The sequence below is a fragment of the Sturnira hondurensis genome, unplaced genomic scaffold, assembly GCF_014824575.4.
Source record: "Sturnira hondurensis isolate 20B ecotype Veracruz unplaced genomic scaffold, ASM1482457v3 Scaffold0004136, whole genome shotgun sequence".
In the NCBI taxonomy this organism is placed as follows: Eukaryota; Metazoa; Chordata; class Mammalia; order Chiroptera; family Phyllostomidae; genus Sturnira; species Sturnira hondurensis.
Window position 1 is genome coordinate 15,230,327 of NW_028076767.1, and position 20,993 is coordinate 15,251,319.

Here is a 20,993-nt window from a genome sequence, read left to right on the forward strand (position 1 = left end):
TATGGAAAACATCTTAAAGTGACTTTTTATGATATAACGGTAGTCAGGGTTTTTTTGTAATTTTTTTCTGCCTCCTTTTGGAAGATGGGTAGGCATCTGAGGATACCACCCTAGATATGGCTTATCATTGTATAAACTTTTGTGTACCTTTTAGGGTGCTGTGGGAACTGATGGTACTCCTGGTGCCAAAGGCCCAACGGTAAGCAACTGTATTTATGCTACATCAAGTTTGAACAAACACAGTGCTTTGGACATTGGCCGTAGATTTGTAACTAGATCTCTGCTCATCATGTCACTCTTGCATTCTGATAGGGCTCTGTGGGTACCTCTGGTCCTCCGGGCTTGGCAGGGCCCCCTGGATCTCAAGGACCTCAGGGTAGCACTGGACCTCCAGGAATTCGAGGCCAACCGGTAATGTTAAAACGACTCTTATCCATTAGTGTAATCAAACTGAGACTACCAAGAGAAATAACATTTAATGAGATGTAGATAATGTGACTTCTCTGAAGGAGGCAAGTGAAGATAGGATTCTTTGTAAAGTGAAAGCAAATGTTATCATACAGTTTTGATGTTTAATTTCGTAATGGAACATTAGTGCATTATGTTGAATTTTAGTGCTCTTTTATTTAAAATAATAAGGTTATAGCTGCACAGTCCACCTCATAGAATTTTATGAGTAGTTGAATAATAAACATTATACAAACATTTGCAAGCCAGTGTGGGGAAATATGGAGGTTTAGTGGGAATTTATAATGATGTCTTGGCTGAAAATGGATTCAACAAACTTGTTTCTTGAGAGTTATTCCTTTTGAAATTTTTATTTATTTTTATTGAATTTATTGGGTGACACTGGTTACTATAGGTTTCAGATGTACAGTTCTGTAATACATCAACTGTCTTATTGCGTTGTGTGTTCCTCACCCCAAATCAAGTCTCATATCATCATTTATCCCCTCTATACCCTCTTCAAACCCCTCCCCACCACTGTTCTTTCACTGTGAACTTCACCTCTGGTAATCACCACACTGTTGTCTGTGTCTATGAAGTTTTTATTTTTTTCTTCTTAATTGCTTCACCCTTTCACCCAGGCCGGCAAACCCCACCCCTCTGACAGCTGTCAGTCTGTCTTCTGTATCTATGAGTCTGTTTCTGTTTTGTTTTGTTTATTGGTTTATTTTGTTCATTAGATTTCCTATATAAGTGAAATCATATGGCACTTGATGAGAGATTTCAACATATTGTTCATATTTAATGAGTTTCCATATTTTGTAGAAATTATTTCTAGGAAAAATATTGTGATGAACCCATAAGAAATAAACAGATTGAAAACTTGTGTTTACATGTGTTTTAGCTTGATATATAAAAATTAAAACTTTTTTAGTACTACTTAAAACAAATATTTTGGATTCTATTCCAAGTAATTTGGTTGTGTTGATAGGTCCTTTTTAAGTTCTGGTGACAGATTTATTAAAACATGAGTGTTGCTGATATTTCACATTTTGTCTTATCGTGTTCACAATTTAGCGATCTGGTTCCTACAACACAAACTGTAATTGGTATTCAAAGACACACATACATAAAACCCTGAACAAAACAAAACTCTAAAACCCTTTGTAGTCAAAGATGAAATGCCTTATTTGAAGTTGTCAAATTCTCAATAGATAGAACAAAATTATAAAATTATTTTGATCTGGGTAAATAGATCTATTTCCTAAAGTAAACCCTAAGTAGGTTTTCTATAGAAGTTCTCTTTGTTTAGCTCTGATTTGTACTGATAACTAAATTAGAATAATAACTAAAAATTACAACTATTTTAGTACACATGATAAAAATCAATATTTTAAAAAATCCTTCAAAGACCAATGTAAAATAGATAAACTGCTACCAAATTATATTGAATTTTATAAAAATTCACACACATTTTGTAAGATTTTCAAAATTAAAAAATGATTACATATGTTGCTTATTCAATACTGATTCAGCTCCAGAAAATTTTCAAAGCCCAACATTTATTACAGTTAATTAAAGTAGGCTGGACTGGCTAAATATCCTGGTCCTTACAACTAAAGATATTTTTATTTCAGGGTGACCCAGGAGTGCCAGGTTTCAAAGGAGAAGCTGGCCCCAAAGGGGAACCGGTAAGTTTTCCTTCTTTGAAATGACAGGAAGAACATAGATATTGTCTAGGAGCAGACATCTGAAAACACTTGTGTTTAAAATAATAACTATGAGAATTATAATTCCTATGTATGGAAATAACCTAACTAGCATAGGTTAAAATTTATGACTGACTTTATTAGATTAATCTTTTGCCGTAACTCATGTGCCGAATGGCTTTTTCTGGCCACCATTCTTCTGTTTTTAACAGGGGCCGCATGGTATTCAAGGTCCGATAGGCCCACCTGGTGAAGAAGGCAAAAGAGGCCCCCGAGGTGATCCAGGAACAGTTGGTCCTCCTGGCCCAGTGGGAGAAAGGGTAAACTTTGAATAATAACATAAATTCTTATATTTCTTGGGGAGTTACTTCTGGGATAGTAAAGAAAGCAAGAACAATTTGAGAGAAATGCTTGTGGCTGCAGTGCACAGTTCAATATGGTAATCTGTGAATTAAAGGAGCCAACTCTTCATTGTTTATTCATTCACTCAACTAATGAATTCAACTAATAATGAGCGAACAACTGTGTGATGCTAAATTATCATATTGGTGCTTGGGATAAATCAGTGAACGAGAAAGCTGTGGACCCAGCCCTCAAATGCACTTGGAAAGTAACAGGGTGATGTGGCAGAGAGTAATTTCAAGCATATGACTATGGTGTGACATGAGATTAGCTGATCAGTGATTTTAAAGTTCACGAGCAGTTGCTGTGACCAGAATACAATGGAAACAGGCCTGAAAGGGGCAACCACAATACCACCTTACATTTTTGTATGAAACTTCAGAGAATGGAAAGGGCTTCACATAAACGACTATCCTTTATATCTGATATTTTGATTGTGGCAGATGGTGCCGTTTTTTTTGCCTCTTATATCTATATATCAGTTTATATCTGATTTTACAGTGAATCGTTAGAGTATTTCTTGACTTGAATAACTTTTTGGCTTAGTACTTATATATGCTTTAAAATTTGAGATTTCTTTCTGTATAGCCAGGGTTTTTTCTATGCATATCTCTTGCCATGTTGGCTTGATTACAGCTTCTAAAACCCTGTAGTACTGAAAATAAAAATTATCCACTCATTATAAGTTAAAAAAATATGAACAACTATTGAGAATCAAATTTGGGTCATTCGTAGGGTGCTCCTGGCAATCGTGGATTTCCGGGCTCTGATGGTTTACCTGGACCAAAGGTAAGGTTATTTCATCAACGTTGACACTCACGGTGCCCTAAAGGATGCCATCGTCCACCATGGTGATTTAGCCTTGGCCCTTGTGGGTCCGGGTCCAGATCCAGAAGAGTGGGACACAGAGGTCAGGCCTAATGCCAAATCCCTCTTGTGCAATTTCTGCATTGTAGAGATCTGCAGGGTGGAGGATGACGATGGTTGGAGGTACATGGGAGTTTGTTTTCGGACTTGCCAGGGAAATTCCTGAGAAGAAAAGGTCACAGACCTTTCCATTAGCTGATGTGTAATTTTTCTGTTATCTTGAAATTTAAACTCTTTCAAAATTCTGTGTTTTTTTCCCTTATCTAAATAACTGGAGTGAGTCTTTAAACACAACTTTCATTAGATAATGATTTTTAAAAAAACCACTATTCTACAAGGAATCCAAATTACAATAAAATGTGAAGTGACATTGTTTACAAAGAAGTCTTAGTAACTACTTTGATAAACTACCTGTATGTTATATTAATCCTTTATTTGTAAAACAAGAATTTTATATATGCTTAGTTTTGTTTCCATGTACCCTTTTTCTGATGTCTTCTGCTTTGCTTTGGAACAGGGCGCACAAGGAGAGAGGGGCCCTGTAGGCTCTTCGGGACCTAAAGGCGGCCAGGGGGACCCAGGACGTCCAGGTGAACCAGGGCTTCCAGGTGCTCGGGTAAGGACAGAGCCTGAGAATTCATTGAGAGTGCTTGTTTTTCTTATATTTCTAAATTCATTTACTTTATTTAGCTCATTTTCACACCATGGGACATTTCTTTGTTTTTATGGTTTTAACCTGATTCACTATTTTTTAAATATTGGTTTGTTATTTTTACCATGTATAGAAAACTCAGTATCCTCTGGCCTTCCTTTTTCAAAGGGGTGTATATTGATAATTTTACCACTTTACATGGAAAAAATACTGTTTGTCAATTTTTATAATTTTTTACTTGACAATAAACAACTTGTCTGACTTTTTTTGACTGGGAGAATTTCTGATAAATTTCACCTTAACAAAATATTATTTGAAATTTTATTGCAACTTTTGAATTGCCCCTGTATTCAAAGGTCAACAAGGCCTCTTCTAGAGAAAGGAATTATACAAAGAGCTGGGTGAAAAGACACTTTTGGCTCAACATAAATTCTTTATCTTGAACCCAGATTTAGATCTATGAATAAAAGTCTACTACAGCCCTTTCTTCTTCTCTATGAAAAACTGGCATTGGGTTCATCTCTGCTTAGATATTCTTCCCTTAGATATTTGAGAAAGGTGGAATGCTGAATGACCCATCAACATTGCTTATAGTAAAAAAAGTGATTCCTGATCTTAGACTGCATTTGACTTGGAAGGGCTATGAATGAATTATACAAATCTGGTGGGAGCATAGCTTTGGCTTTTCTGATTTTGGGTGACTTATACCTGCACATTTTCCTTGCTGGGACCAGTATACCAAGTCGGAGGTGCTGTTACAAATAGGGATTACATGAGATTTCTGAGCCAGGGCAGCTCCTGCACCCTCCATGTAGACTCGTTCCCTCACATCTGACCTGTCCACTGTGGAAGGCGTGGAGGATGTCCTTGGAGATTGTGCTCTTAGGACTCCTCCCAAAGAAGAATCCCACCTAATGCTGCCCTGTTGGCCTGCCGTGTTGTCTGCCCTGTGTCCCGAAATCAGCTGGGTGAGGCCCGTGATGGTCCCTGAGTCTGTCTAGAGGAACCTGAGCCTACTGAGTGTGGGCATTGCGAAGTGGAACTGGATCCCATAAATGCAATGCTGTTTTTACTCTTTAGAATCCTCAATTGTAGATCAGCTACAAACTGACAATTACTTTAATTTTCAGGGTCTGACAGGAAATCCTGGTGTTCAAGGCCCTGAAGGAAAACTTGGACCATTGGTAAGCAATTTAAACCAACGTCCACACCCATTAATCTTTCGTAATAGATGTGTGACTTATTTGAGGTTACTATTTTTGATCCTGTGGATGCTGATCATGTTTATATGTTTAAAAGGCCCTGTGCCCTGGAAGGAAATAGTCAGGATCTGCATAATTGCACATTGACCAAAAATTGATCACATTTTATTGAAATAAATGTTTGGGATTAAAATTGCTTCCCTGACATCAATGAAAAAGTTGGAATGATGTGTTTTTAATATTGATGGAATTTATCTCATAAGAAACATTCTTATTTCTTGATGCTCCTTCCAATTTGATACATTTAAGAGATAAGTAGGCATGAATTTTGACAGCTTATATATTCTGGGCTCTTCTCTTACACCACAAAAGTGAAATGCAAGTCCTGAGTTTTTATTACCACAAACCAAAGTAAATAAAAGAAGGGAACAAAGTTTCCTTCCTATTTATATGAAAGTATACAGAGACATGAAGATGAGGCTTGTGTACAGAATAAGAATAAAATCTCTGTTCTAAGTAGTCAAAATATACTTCAGTAGTGTTTTTAGATCCTCAACTGTTCTATAATAATTCACCAAGATAAAATATGTCCGATAACTTATATAGAAGTTTTATAGTAAGCGAAGGCAAGTAATTTGGATAATGTGATATTTGGAGAGAACTTACATACAACTGACATCACTCCTGTCCACTTTGCAGGGCGCTCCAGGGGAGGATGGCAGGCCAGGTCCTCCAGGGTCCATAGGAATCAGAGGGCAGCCTGGGAGTATGGGTCTTCCAGGCCCCAAAGGTAGCAGTGTGAGTACAATGTGTGATATGTTTGTCTTCTCATCATCTTTCTCACCGAGAGCAACCATATTTTTAACAAATTGATTTAAATTTAAATTTGTTCTATTTTTTTAGGGTGATCCTGGAAAACCTGGAGAGGCGGGAAATGCTGGTGTTCCTGGACAGAGGGTAACTATATGCACTTTCTGCTAAAAATATGAAATTATCCAAATTCTCGTGGTCCCCATCTCACCGATTATCTTTGTGTGATGATACTAGGGAGCTCCTGGAAAAGATGGTGAAGTTGGCCCTTCTGGTCCCGTGGGCCCCCCGGTATGTGACCTTTTAGCAAAAATACATTCGTATTGTAGTTTTCGTTGATGTTTGTCCAAGACTTTACTTAGGATGAATTTGGGGGGATGTCAATAAGAAGTGCAGATTGAAGAGTTTTAGTTACATCTTTTCTTTTGATTCTTGTCCTGGCCTATTCTGCCTTTTATAGATAGAATGATTGGTCTCTTCATCTTAAACCATTCACAGAAATATCTAAAATATTCACAGAAAAAGCTATATAATCATCTTTACATATTACTGTTGGAAAATACGTCAACTAAGGAAAATAGTGTGTGATGAACATTTAATACTATATTTTACTTAAAACATAAAAATAGTATTATCTACATTATTCTAATAATGTGTCTTATAGACATTAATTTAAACTAGTTTTTTTGAAGGGATAAGAAGGAATAATATTCTTTGAGATATATTTTTATCCTAGCCTAGGATTTTCAAATTAAATGTTTATCAGAATATTTTGGCATTTTATTTGTTTAAAATGCCAATTGTATTAACATGCTAGCTTTGCTTTCTTTAGTTATTCTAGTTTTGAAGGTTTGATTATTAATTTTATGACAAACTGCAGTGAAAATATTATTGTTTTAGATTAGATGTATGAAAGTAATGAGTTTTTCCATCTCTAATTTATCCAATTTCCCCATGATTTTATGGTTGGCTCAGACATTGTATGTTTGGATCAAAAAATAAACACTTGTCATCAGTCTCTGCTGGATTTAGATGTTTTCTCACTAGAAGGGACTTCAAACAAGACTATTGGATGACTTTTTATACTGTTTTATTATCTGGATAAAGTAGAAAACATGTGATTAGGAGAAATACAAAGAAATAGAAATATTTCCAGTGGTTCACGTAAACAGGCAGCAAGTGTGAAGGTCTGGCTCCTGATTTTCATGATTTTCTCTCTTTTGTGGCTTAGGGTCTAGCTGGGGAGAGAGGAGAGCAGGGCCCCCCGGGCCCCACGGGCTTCCAGGTATGCACGGACTCAGGTGTTCCTGTCTCCTTCCACCGACTTCACTGCTTTCGTGAAATATAAAAAAGATGACAAAATGATGGGAAATTTTATAATTTTCCAAGTCGTCCCTCTTTGAGTAAATAAGGTAGACATTTGAATAAAATGTTCAAAGGGAAAGAATAGATTTTACCTGAAAAACTGAGTAAAACCCAAAGCTATTAACAAATTAAAAGTTACAAAATGTCCTGTATATCTCAACAAAGTTTATTTAATTATTTTAGGCTTATCTAATTTTATTAGCACAGCGTCTAAAGGATTTTCTTAAATAAAATTTTATGATTTATCTAAATACATTGACATGTACACTATTTAATAGCATGGCTAATCATAATTTGGGGGAAAACTGTTAAGACTGACTGCCATTAGTAATCTAGTAGCCTACTATATTGTTTCCAGAGCCATTAAAATCTACAAATATGAAAAACCACCTGTTATGTTCTTTGTTTTGCTTTTGCTAAGTGTGTGTGAATGAAGATCTCAACCTGTGACCTAGCTTCCATGTTATGTTAGAAGATGTAGGTTTCTCAGTCTATTTTGCTTAACTTGTGTTTGAATAATAACTTTTGTTTGAAAACATAGTCATGAAGGCTTTCTGAATTGTAAAACAAAAACTGTTAACACTAGTGACCTATTAAACTTTATTTATAGACTCACGGTTTTACTTTCTTCCCTTTGTTTTAGGGGCTTCCTGGTCCTCCCGGGCCTCCTGGGGAAGGTGGAAAGCCAGGTGATCAGGTAAACTTTTAAGTAAAAATAACAGCAATATTAATAATCACCGATTCATAATATCACTTATGCATGAGGCTTTGTTTGGGTTTACTTTACATATATTACCTATTTCAATCCTTGAAACAATGCTGTGTACTAGCTATTCCTATTATGCCCATTTTACAGATGAAGAAAAAAAGAGGCACACAGATGTTAGGTCACACAGCTCGTATGATTTGAACCCAGATCAAATGCTTCCAAAGGCTTAATCACTAAATATATCTTTAATTATGCTATAGAATTTTACTGGAAGCTTTATAAACTGTTATAAACAAATACTATTTTATTTTTATCATTTTAGATGCACATAGATTATTTAATTTATTTTTCTCTGAGTGGCTCATTCATGAAGCCATTCAACAAATATCTGCTGAGAGCCATGTGCTTAGCTCTACTTAGCCTTGGCCTTAACCAATTGAATGACACAGACATGGAACTTGCCCTGACATATAACAGCAGGAGACAGAGAGTGTAGGAAGACAGTTATGATAGTTCTAAATGCTATGATGGGAGAGGCACTTGTACAGAAACACAGAAGAGCAACTAATTCATATTTGGGGGTTTAGGAAAAGTTTCCTGGACAAAGTTTATATCTTTTATGAGATCTGAAGAATGAATGATGGTAAGTGGGGAGAAGGAAAGGTAAAGACGTGCACTGGGAAATGGAACTGCAAGTGCAAAGACTTGCTGATCAAATTAAGGCAGTGAAAAAATTGTCTAAGTCAGGAATGTGGAGTACAGTTCAAGGGTGGAAATGAGGCTGCAGAGGTGAATTGGGAGTCAGATTACTGAAAGTCTTATTTGAGTCCTATTTGTTTTTATTATTAGAGTAATGGGAAGCTAATGGAGGTTTTTAAGTAGGGATAATACTATTAGGTTTGAGTTTTAGGAAGATCACACATCAACGAAGAGAATAATTTTAAGGGATAAGACCAGAGGCCTACCCAATACAGTGATTATAGTATATCTTTATCAAAGGAAGAAAGTTTAAGTGACAAACTTTTCTTTAGTTAAGAACAAACTTTCAATATAGTCACACTGTGTGGCAGCAACTTTGCCAGCAAGTCCCCTGTTCACCATGGATAAAAGTAACACTACAAACACATGATCTGCTTGGGGCGGAGAGGTGGCCGATCTCTCAGAGGAGAAAGGCCAAGAGCCCCTTCCTCAATGGCTTTTATTGGATTGTAATACACAGGAATACAGGTGGCAAGAATCAAACAGTAGATAACATTTCAAAGAAATCTCAGGGCTTAGTCTGAGTCAGTGTCTGTCAGGCAAGGGGGTTGCAGAAACTTTGGGAGACAAACTCATTTCCTGCTCAGACCCTTACCATATGAATGAAAGCACTCGTAGCAAAACAGATTTCACAGGACTTTTAGAAACTCTTTCTTATGCCTGATCACTCTGGATCTCGCTCTAGCTGGCAAAGGGCTCCACCGCCCTCCTTGTCATAGGTTTTCAGGCTTAAGTGGATTAGAGCCAAGAATCACTTCTCCCAGATGGAAATGGGGACTCGAGCTATGTCAGAATAGCTGGGGGGCAAGGGTCCATCACTCCCCCTTTGTTGCAGCTCCCCAGTCCTTCCTTGATGGCCTCCCAAATGATAGTGTCTGGCTTATGTTGCCCTTCCTCTGAGGGGTCTTACTCATCATGGACTATCCAACCATGCGTTGGGGACAGGGGATGAAGCAGAAGCAGTGTTGCTGCCAGAGACAAGCTTTGTCTCCTAAGTGGCTCGCATTCTGGAGGTTGTTTACTCAGCCTTAGCCATGGGGGGCAGTTACAACTCCTGAAACCAGGCAAAGCAGTTCCCAACAACGCTGTACTACTTTTAACCCACAATTGCTGGTAGAGTGTGTTGTTCATATTATATGTTTAAGAAATATTTACTAGCCCTGGCTGGTGTAGCTCAGTGGATTGAGTGCGGGCCTGCGAACCAGAGTATCGCGGTTCGATTCCCAGTCAGGGCACATGCCTGGGTTGCAGGGCAGTTCCCGGCAGGGGACACACCAGAGGCAACCATACATTGATATTTCTCTCCCTCTCCCCTTCCCTTCCCCTATAAAGATAAATAAATAAAATATTTTAAAAAATATTTACTAAATTGAGTTGAATTGGTTCTATTCAAAAGATCAGCACTTCATTGCTTTTAATTTCACTTTCCTCTATTAAAAGATTTTTATGTTTAATTAGGAAGCAAAGGCTTTTAGTATATATTTGTATCTCTAAAATAACTAATGTATTATCTTTATGAGATAACACTTTGCATGTTCTCATTGCCAAAATCAATATTCAGTTATAAATGTTTACTGGAAATATATTTTCATCTGATATATGTGATATCTTCTTATATATAAAAGTGTACACATTTTTCTGCTTTTAATAGTTTGGGCCTAGTCAGACATCAAGTAGTACATTAAAAGAAATCAGGTGTATGATCTAGAACTACTTCTAGTAAATATATAAAATTTAGCTCAAAGCTTTTCTCCCACTTTTGTAAAATTTACCTTACAGGGAGTTCCTGGAGATCCTGGAGCAGTTGGCCCATTGGGACCTAGAGTAAGTGTTTTTTTTTTTGTGATTAACTTTGCTTCCATTGGCTTCAGTTTAAAAAAGCACCTTTTATCTTAAACGGGGCTGTGTTAGCATTAAAATTCTTCTACTCGATGAAAATCAATCTTTTGAAAAATATTTTGTGCCATAAAACTAGTGTATCTTTACTTCAAGTTGATTTCTTGTCACTAAATTAGAAAAGTGAGCCTCAATAGTTGGTCATTTCTAACCGTTTCCCCAGCAGAAGTCATGTTTGTCAGACTTTCAGGAACATTTGGAACCCATTTTGAGATTAAGTGCTGAGATTGTTTGACATCCCAATGTTGTGCTAGGGAGAACGAGGGAATCCAGGGGAAAGAGGAGAACCAGGAATAACCGGACTCCCCGGCGAGAAGGGAATGGCTGGAGGACACGGCCCCGATGGTCCGAAAGTAAGTGCCGCAGTGAGCTCAGTGTAAGATGTTCTAAAATTTCTGCTCAATAAGCACGTGATGGTACTAGAATTTATTTCTCTTGTTTTTCCAAGTTATTTAATTATATAATTTTCTTCTTCAACAAGTGAGCACCTAAGTGCCTACCAGGCTTTTTCTTGTCACTAAAGAGTCAGCTAAAAAGGAGTCTTGCTTTTGTGATGGGATTTATGGCTGAGTATGCATAGTGATATTCTCATACACGGACCTATTTCTAATATTTGTTTATGAAAATTTGATTCATGACTGCCATTAATAAGCATAAATGAGAAACAGACAATTGTATAATTTATTAGGAGGCAATTCTAATCAAATGTTCTATTTTCTTCTTTCAAGTTTCACAGTTCTGCTTACAAAATGTATGAAAGTATGTTGTTTTTGAAATCTAAAAATACTATACATAATAAGGCAAAAATCCATACTATTTATTTTTGGATGCCATTTTAACATTGGTAGAAGACTATTCAATTTCAGTGCAAACATTTGAAATAGAACATCTCATGACTATGCAACATTAGATCCTTATCATCTTTAAGGTTCCAGGGTGATTGTGTAAGCTCTGCTTCCATTCAATACACTGAGGGAGCTGGGAATCCAGCTGAATGTCGTGGGTTTATTACAGAGAGAATGAAATACTCTCTAAAATGTAATGTCTTTTTTTGGTGGTAGAATCACATGATGTTACCCCCCAAAAGTAAGTTCTGTCATTTCTATTTGAATCAGTACTTAACTTTTCTAAACAGAAAAGTTGAAAACATAAATGAACAATCAAGAGGTCTGATATTTTTTAATGAGCTCAGAGGCTTCTTTTTGAAATGCAGCATATAAGCACTAGATTAAAACATACAAAATCTTTGAGATTCTATAATTTTGACCTACCAAAATGGTACTTCCATATAATATTCAAGTGGTTCAACTTGAATATTTATGTGATCTTACTTATTATTGGTTCGTTTTAGGGAAGTCCAGGACCAACAGGGACCCCTGGAGATACAGGCCCACCAGGTCTTCAAGGTATGCCGGGAGAAAGAGGAATTGCAGGAACTCCTGGCCCCAAGGGTGACAGAGTAAGTCTGTTTTTTTTTTTTTTTTAGTTCAGTCATTTAGATTGATAGTGATTTCCTAGGCAGACTTTTACTTCTACCATACTGAGTCAAAAGTCATTCATTTTCTAAATATATATTTATTGAGAGAGTATACAGGCATTGTTTTAGGCTCAAGGGGATACAACCATGAACAGAGGAGATAAATCTCGACTCATAAAGCTTCCATGGAAATGTGGGGAAGAGACAACAAAATAAATAAATGATGTTTTGTGTTTTTCCAGGGCGGCATAGGAGAGAAAGGTGCTGAAGGCACAGCTGGAAATGATGGAGCGAGAGTGAGTGGAATTATTCTTTTTTCCTATGGGCTAAGAATCAACATTATCATTATCATATGAATTTGCCTGAACTTTCCAAACTAAAGTTTGAATTGTTACCATGGTTGTCAGGACTTGGAGAATCACAAAATCTGAGATTTGATGTTGATCAACCATGGGTACTTGTTTTGCTTACCTTGAATTAGGGCAGCCCAAAAGTAAAGACATCGCTGAGAGACCTGTGAGAGATCACTGCATTAAGTGAGGGGCCCTCTTTTACATTTCTCTATTATCTTTTTATTTCATATGCAATGTTCACTGCTATTAAAATGATGACTTAATGAGCTGTTCTAGACCTACTTCCAGTTCAGGCAAGTAGAATTTTGTAGAGTAGTCAAAGTCGTGATAAATCTTAATATCCTGGGTGTTAGGGGTGAGAAAACGACTGCGTGATGAATCATGATTAATGCTTTCATCAGTAAAGAGGCCGAATGAGTGAAAAGTAAAGAAGGATGGTTGATCCGAAGCATCATTTCATGTCATATCAGAAATTGACATTTAACGAGCATTGGGTCCTCAAAAATAGAATGCACTTGCAATTCTAAGGAAATCGAATAGGTTAGATTGGAAATATATCTTTAGATGCGAATGATTCTCACTTAAAAGCAGGTAGGCAGTTGTTGAGATGTTCACTATTTCCTGGGTAGTTCTTGGTATTTGATAAATAGCCTCTCCTGATATGACATAGTTTCCATCAGTTGTCCTGTTGTACTCCACCAATAGCAATGATATATATTATAAAAGGCATCACACTAAGCCACTGTTAATATATTGATTCTGTACAAAGGGTCGCCATTAATATATTAATTATATTAGTTTTTGATTAGAAAGTGTATAGAAAAGATTTAGCCTTAGTGGTTATTATCCCTTTTTTCTTTTTCTGAAAAGCTACTCACTTAGTTTAAGCAATTACGGACGCAAAAAATCTCCTGCCTTTTAATTAGATCTAATATTTGCTTTAATATTGCAAGGAAATCTGCCATATTGCTAGTGTTTTATGCCATGACGGCAGGCAGTGCATCGTTAGGAGCGCAGTGCAGTTCGAAGCAGTGAGGCACTGACATTGTACTGCAAGTGGAAATCTGAATTGTGTATTTGTTGTTCTTATGAACTGCTTCAAAATGCCATGTAATAGGATCAAGACATTAGCAATAACGGCCTTATTTTTAGTGAGGGCAAGGTGGCTTTTTTAGGGAAAGGGCAGAGCGTTTGCTGTAATCTCACAGTAAAGGAAAAACATGAGTAACATGTTTTCCCTGTGTGAAGAAGTCTATAAATTTAACCCACATATTTCATGAAATCCTTTAAGGAAGTATAGTAGGTAGATTATTGGAAGTATATTGTTCCATTACAGATTAGGAGAACTTACTATTATAGTTTTCTCATGTTTTTGTCAAAAATGTATCATTGAGAGTCATTTTTGCAAGATTCTTCTGTTGTACATAGAGAAATACAAAAGAATACTTGGACTGCATAGGAAGAGGAAATGCACAACATCAGAGAGGAGACTGGTTTAGAAAGAACTGCAATATGTGGTGGAGGTTTAGTATTGTGACCACACATAGCAAAGACCCAATTTGTACCCCCAGGCGGGGGCTCCCCTGTGCTCTGAGCAGGCAGCCCATCCCCTCAGCTCAGCTGCGGAGTGACCCTTCCTTTCATCTCAGGAGAATGTAGAAAACTGGATGCTTTAGCACAACTTCACTTTTTTTAAATAAAAAGAGCTATATTTAGTTAGCATATGATAATTTAAGAATACAGTATTCTGTACAAAAGAAAAAGTATCTTTTCAATCTATACTCAAATTTCAAATAAGTATTAGCAAAATTAAATAGGCTAGAACGTAGGGAGACACTAGAAAGAATTAATTTAGAACTAACGTTTGAAGACTTATATTTGGGTAAGTTGAATTGGATGAGAGAGATTAAAACGTTCTGTGGAGAAAATTAAGTGGAAATTGTTTTAAACTAGATAGGATAATCTTGAGAATATACAGATTATATTATTTATTTTAGGTAATGTTTTGCAAGAGTAGCCATACTATAAGAAAATTGCCCATTCTTTGTTTGTTTAAAGATGGAGAGTTATGTGCATGCTTTCTCTCAATATCCTGTATTCTGTTAATTGACAGGGTCTTCCAGGTCCCTTGGGACCCCCAGGTCCTGCAGGTCCCACTGGAGAAAAGGTAATGCCGTAAGTTCTTTAATGAACTCAGAATCATGAGCTCTGGGTGTAGGCTTTCTCATGTTTTCTCTTTCAGAAAATATGGCAGTTGGTCTAGATCATCTCAGAGTTCTCCCCACTATCTGCCTTATACACAGTTTCTTAGGCAATATTCTCATTTTCAATACGTCTTCATCAATAGCATATCTTACAATGGTGTTATGTTTTGCCACTGTTTTGGACAATAACCATCTAAAATCTGCTTTCTAGGGTGAACCTGGTCCTCGAGGTTTAGTTGGCCCTCCAGGCTCCCGTGGCAATCCTGTAAGTGACAATATCTTGATGGTCTTAGTATGACATTAAACAGTAAACAATTGTTTTGTCTTAATACTTATATAAAACCATGCCAATTAGATTACGTTATTTATAACTTTCTGGTTTTCAACTTTTTTCTCATTAAATTTAAAAAATTATTAGTGTATTATTTTGATACAACTTAATAAGTCTAGATAAGCAGCCAATTAACTAAATAATTAAGACACTTCTTTGAAACTCCAGACCTTGGAATTTTGTCCTGTGATCCTTATATCTCTATTCCACTTAAGAATCTTCCTTAAGAAGATTAGGGAAGATTAGGGAATCTTCCTTCCAATATGTCTGATTCTTCCATATATAATTTCAAGATACTCCCAATTTATATAATTGTACTTTTAATATAATTACTGTCTATAAGAAAGTGTGAATTTATTTTATTTACAATTTTTTTCCATTTTTTAATTGTCATTCAAGTATCGTTGTCTCCATTTCTCTCCGCACCACTTCCCCTTCCACCCCAGCCATCCCCACCTCCCACCCCTGATCCTACCCTGCTTTGTCTTTCTAATAAAGTATGAAGCTTTAGCAAACTTTGTCTTGTCCTAGGGTTCTCGTGGTGAAAATGGCCCCACTGGTGCTGTTGGTTTTGCTGGCCCCCAGGTACAGTTGTCAGATATGTCTCCTGTACAATGAACACTCCTCTTGTTGGACCGTGGGTTTTGAATGTGTATTAAAGATTCTGGACAGCTCATAGTGTCCTTGGCAATAATCTCACTTTCAAGGACTAGCACAAAAGTGGATGAGTTTACACAACTTCAAATTCTGTACTTATTTGTTGTAATAAAAATATGGGATAACTTACTTTTCAGACCATCTTTAAAGATCTCATCAGGTCATTTTTTTCAGTGTTGCAGTACTGATTACAATGCATCATTTTACCATAGGTGATTAAATTATGTGTTATTAATAATTATGGTAAAATAATTTGTCTGTCAGTGTTATAATGAATTGCTTATTTACACAACTGGTATAGGGTCCTGATGGGCAGCCTGGAGTGAAAGGTGAACCTGGAGAGCCAGGACAGAAGGGAGATGCCGGCTCTCCCGGACCACAAGGTCTAGCAGGATCCCCAGGCCCTCATGTAAGCTGACAAAAAAAAAAGACACAAGCTGGGTCCAGTGCCCAATGCTTAAGCCTGTGTTTGTCCCATTTTGCTTCACTACAGTGATCTTCTGTTTCTTTCCATTTAGGGCCCTAATGGTGTTCCTGGACTAAAAGGTGGTCGAGGGACTCAGGGTCCACCTGTAAGTTGGTTTGAAGCTTAGGAAATTACAAGTAGTCAGATATCTAGTGCCACATGGATATTTTAAAGTTAATCTGAAGTTGTAACTACCCACTTTTATGTGTATAACTACTTTGTAGTGGAAAGGGCATTTAACTTAGATGGAGATCTGGGTTAAAATTAGTTTCACGGTCTCAGAGACCCAGCTGTGTCTCATGTGTAATATAAATAATACATGGCTTATGGAAGAGGTAATGAATAATGATAAAGCACTTTATATAACTCTTTTATGTAAAATATTAATGTGGGTTTAGCACTTGCCTGAAACATACTTGTATATGTTCAAGATAAATGGAGAGTGGAAAGCCAAAAAATAGCATCCTTCCTACCAGTTAATCTAGACCTACTCTTGAAAACATAGGATAAAAGAATATATATATATATATATATATACATATATTCTCATATATATAAATATAATTGATCACAGCAAAGAAAGGGGATCTAAAGGCCTATGCATCCCTGTGAAGGAATAGATCCCAGTAAGTATATGTAATTCATTTTTATCTTAAAATTACTGTACATATTATATTTCTAGGGTGCTACAGGATTTCCTGGTTCTGCCGGCAGAGTTGGACCACCAGGCCCTGTTGTAAGTTAATATAGCAATTCAAATTATTGATAGAGGAGCAATTACACACACACACACGAAAATACAAACATACATGCATGTGCATGTTATAAAAATACACACATATTTAATTCTTTTTATATACTCTTTAATTTAATCTATTAATGACTTTTTCTTTCACATTAACAACTCTTATCCTGGTAATTCGTACTGGGATGATGCCAAAGAAATGTCATCCTGTGTTTTTTGGAAGAGCTTAATTTGCAAGTCGTTTTTAGCCCGAGTATTGGACTCTCATTCCACGTGCTTACTAAATACTAACAATACAGTGTGCTAATAATCATTTCCTTCCATTAGAAGCATCTCTGAAACTTTGTTTAATAAATGTTAGTCTTTCTTTATAAGATCAGATCAGACAGAATAAAACGCTATATATTTATTGTTGGATCAGAGCCTTAAGAAATTTGAAAATTTAAGTTAATTTCAGCACAGTTTTAACATTGATTCAAAAAGGCAATTTTCTCCAAATAACCTAGATTTCCTTCTGGGGAATTAATCTGTAGCTGTTTTTTCCTTAATTTCGTTGAAAGCCACTGAACAACTGATTATCTAGCAGGAAAAATGGAAGTTGCCTCTGAGGCACAGACCATCCCATCGTTTCCTCCAACGAGGTTTCAACTTTGCCCTCCCGGATTTCTTTCTGTGTCATACTAGGGAGCTCCCGGGCCTGCGGGGCCTTTAGGGGAGCCCGGGAAGGAGGGGCCTCCGGGTCTTCGTGGGGACCCTGGCTCTCATGGGCGAGTGGGAGATCGAGGACCAGCTGGCCCCCCTGGGGGCCCAGGAGACAAAGGGGACCCAGGAGAAGACGGGCAACCTGTGAGTACAGCATCTTTGTTCTAGACCACCTGTGATCGAGCTGTTTGCTGATAGAAATCCATAATAATTACTTTAATGAAGAAACTGTTTATATATTATCCTGAGCACTTTCATAAATTTTTATACCCTATAGGTCTTTAATCTGCTATTCTCTGTTTGAGAAAAAAGTATATGTATGTGTAAATGTAAAAAATATAACAGTAATGAATATGGTATTCAAAATCTAAACGAGAAAGCACTCTTTCTTATATATCTGCACTATATGAAGAAAGTTTTTACAAAGCACACTATTTTAGTGGCCAAATGTCTTTAAACATGAATGTGTTTAGATAAAATCATATCATTTTCTTTATTTTTAAAATGTGTCTTTTTAGAAAGAAGAGTGATATGTTCCTGAGTAGTTACTTCTTTTATTCCATCAATATTCATATGAATTTTCACATTGTTTTTCAATAGCTATTTTTACTTTTAAATAATGTTAAAAGTTCTGTGTGGATTTTAAATTACGGCTACTTATATATAGTATAGTCTTATGACACAGAACTTTCTCTTATATCCAAAAAAACCTGTAAAAATGTGATCTATTGTAAAGTTCCTGCATATAGTTTTACCCTGGAGAATTTCTAATTACAGTTTATCCTCAAAATTAGGGCCCCGATGGCCCCCCGGGTCCAGCCGGAACCACTGGGCAGAGAGGAATTGTGGGCACGCCGGGGCAGCGTGGCGAGCGGGGCGTGCCTGGCCTGCCAGGAGCCGCAGTGAGTAGCTGCATTCGTCTATATGTCGTCTGTTCATGTGCAATATCATTTATCTATTTTTGCTAAATAGATGTAAAGTGTTTTAGATGCAAATTCTGAGTATCCTAAAACCCTTTTGACTTTAAATGTCAAATGCTTTCCTGTAGTACATTATAAGGCCTTTGAAAGGTGTATTTATTTAACCTTAGGGCTAGAGAAGTAAACAAATGAGGGTGTGGATTTTAGGCAACTTTAAATCTTTCTTCAAATGTTAAAAATATGTAAGGAGCTAGAGGAGGGGATAGTCTCCGGGTGAGTAGGTAGCCTCTGTTTAAATAAACAACCCTAACAAAAGCATCCACGTTTCCCAGTTCAGAGAGTAAGTTCTCATAAGCCATCATCAGAGAGAAGGACTTGATCTAAAGTAATATTGGAGGTGAAAGTGGGGTGAATGAAAAATAGAAACTCTGAAAGTAATTTCCTGTTCCCTGGAGGGGTCTAAGAATCTCACATTCCCTTGAGTCTGGATAAAAGTTTGACTCACTATGAGCTTTGAAGAAGCTAAATTATACCACTTGAAGTTTATATGCTTTAGAAAAATAATAAGTGATGTTCTTATAGGGTGTGTTGACAGAGAATTGTACTGCTGGGACCTTGGGACTGGGGGACACGGGGGTAGAGATCTGAAACCAGCAAACAAGGAGTTAAGGAATGTCATAGTTTTCAGACATGAGTCAGAGACTTGGAGGTAAATTGTCCCACAGTGAGACAAAAGTGCCAGGATATAGACATAAAGTGAGCAAAGCAGAGTAAATAAGAGTGGACATGTCTTAGTAGTGACACGCACTCCAGAAGAGCCGCCAGAGTTGATCATAGTGCACCAAGGTAGAACTGAAAATGCACACCTGAGCTGGTGGCAAAGGATAACTTTTTAGTTCCTATGATGCCTCGGGATGAGAGCCATGAAAACTAGGCATGTGTCTAAGAAAGCTCTACAGTGATGTGGATGTTGTGAGGTAATAAATAATTATTACTATAGAAGGAGGGACTGAGAGGCTATTTGAAAAACATAGTCTTTATGGGAACTGGCATTCCTAAATTTCTTCAGAAGTGGTTGACCTTTCTGTGCTTTATTTCAGGGCACACCAGGAAAAGTAGGAGCAACTGGTGCAACAGGAGATAAAGGGCCACCTGGACCTGTGGGACCCCCAGGCTCAAATGGCCCTGTAGGGGAACCAGGCCCTGAAGTGAGTACTGCTGAAAGTAACTCTGGTTATCTAGGTATTATGGAGACTTTGTATTTTTTAATTTAGATATCAATTTAGAAGTTCAGAACCTGATTGTACATTTCACCTAAAGGAAGGTTTTTAAAAGATATTTATTTATTTTTAGAGAAATGGAAAGGGAAGGAGAAAGAGAGGGAGAGAAACATTAATATGTGGTTGCCTCTTGCTCATGCCCCACTGGGGACCTGGCTTGCAACCCAGCCATGTGCCCTGACTGGGAATCAAACCAGCAACCCTTTGGTTCATAGGCCCATGCTCAATCCACTGAGCTACATGAGACAGTGTGAGGAAGTTTTTTCTTTATGATCCAAAGGGATCATAGGTCCAACTATCTAGGGAATGTACTAGACTTCTCTAGATAGTTGACAAAATGATGGCATAAAAACGGTAATAAGATAGGTACTTTTTACACTATCATCTAGTTTATTTATTTATTTTAAAGATTTTATTCATTTATTTATTTTTAGATTGAGGAAGGGAGGGAAAGAGTGAGAGAGTGAAACATTAACACGTGGTTGCCACCCGTGCACCCCTCACTGGGGACCTGGCCTACAACCCAGGCATGTGCCTTGACTAGGAATTGAACCAGTGACCCTTTGGTTCACAGGCCCATGCTCAATCTACTGAGCTACACCAGCCAGGGCTAATCTAGTTTAGAATAAGGTATTTTAGTCGCATTATGTTTTTACCAAATTGTTTTGCACGTGAAAGGACATGTTCATTTATCTTTTTTCCTGTTATTATGTCATTCTGTTAATGGTGTATTTTTCACAATTGCAAAGTTTTAACATGACAGGATTAATATAAATATTACAACTTGTGAAAAAGGCAAAGTAGAGATAATTTTACCTAAATATCACTATAAAGTAACATTATTGATGTCAGGTTTTCTTAGGCTCTTTTGAGATGAAATCAGTTTTTGAAAAGAAATTTGAGAATTATAGGTTGGAGTCTGGTGTATTTACTGCTATAATGAGTAAATTACCAAATACTTAATGTCATCTATTTTGGGGGTGTGTGGAAGAAACAATTAATGACTTTCAGAGCAATTTTTCAGAGGACTTTTCATCAAA

The 20,993-nt window shown here is 37.0% G+C and overlaps 1 protein-coding gene across 1 annotated transcript in view; it reads left to right on the top strand.

The window, feature by feature from the left end:
• COL5A2 (collagen type V alpha 2 chain) overlaps positions 1-20,993 on the top strand; it is a 148,228-nt gene that overhangs the window by 106,831 nt on the left and 20,404 nt on the right. Inside the window, exons 20-44 of the mRNA XM_037043777.1 lie at positions 155-199; positions 313-411; positions 2,085-2,138; positions 2,369-2,476; positions 3,294-3,347; positions 3,943-4,041; positions 5,208-5,261; positions 5,979-6,077; positions 6,183-6,236; positions 6,327-6,380; positions 7,321-7,374; positions 8,098-8,151; positions 10,702-10,746; positions 11,073-11,171; positions 12,170-12,277; positions 12,538-12,591; positions 14,762-14,815; positions 15,064-15,117; positions 15,715-15,768; positions 16,142-16,249; positions 16,359-16,412; positions 16,989-17,042; positions 17,736-17,897; positions 18,548-18,655; positions 19,774-19,881. Coding sequence (XP_036899672.1) covers positions 155-199; positions 313-411; positions 2,085-2,138; positions 2,369-2,476; positions 3,294-3,347; positions 3,943-4,041; positions 5,208-5,261; positions 5,979-6,077; positions 6,183-6,236; positions 6,327-6,380; positions 7,321-7,374; positions 8,098-8,151; positions 10,702-10,746; positions 11,073-11,171; positions 12,170-12,277; positions 12,538-12,591; positions 14,762-14,815; positions 15,064-15,117; positions 15,715-15,768; positions 16,142-16,249; positions 16,359-16,412; positions 16,989-17,042; positions 17,736-17,897; positions 18,548-18,655; positions 19,774-19,881 — 1,890 coding nt within the window. The remainder of the gene's footprint in view (positions 1-154; positions 200-312; positions 412-2,084; positions 2,139-2,368; positions 2,477-3,293; positions 3,348-3,942; positions 4,042-5,207; positions 5,262-5,978; positions 6,078-6,182; positions 6,237-6,326; positions 6,381-7,320; positions 7,375-8,097; positions 8,152-10,701; positions 10,747-11,072; positions 11,172-12,169; positions 12,278-12,537; positions 12,592-14,761; positions 14,816-15,063; positions 15,118-15,714; positions 15,769-16,141; positions 16,250-16,358; positions 16,413-16,988; positions 17,043-17,735; positions 17,898-18,547; positions 18,656-19,773; positions 19,882-20,993) is intronic.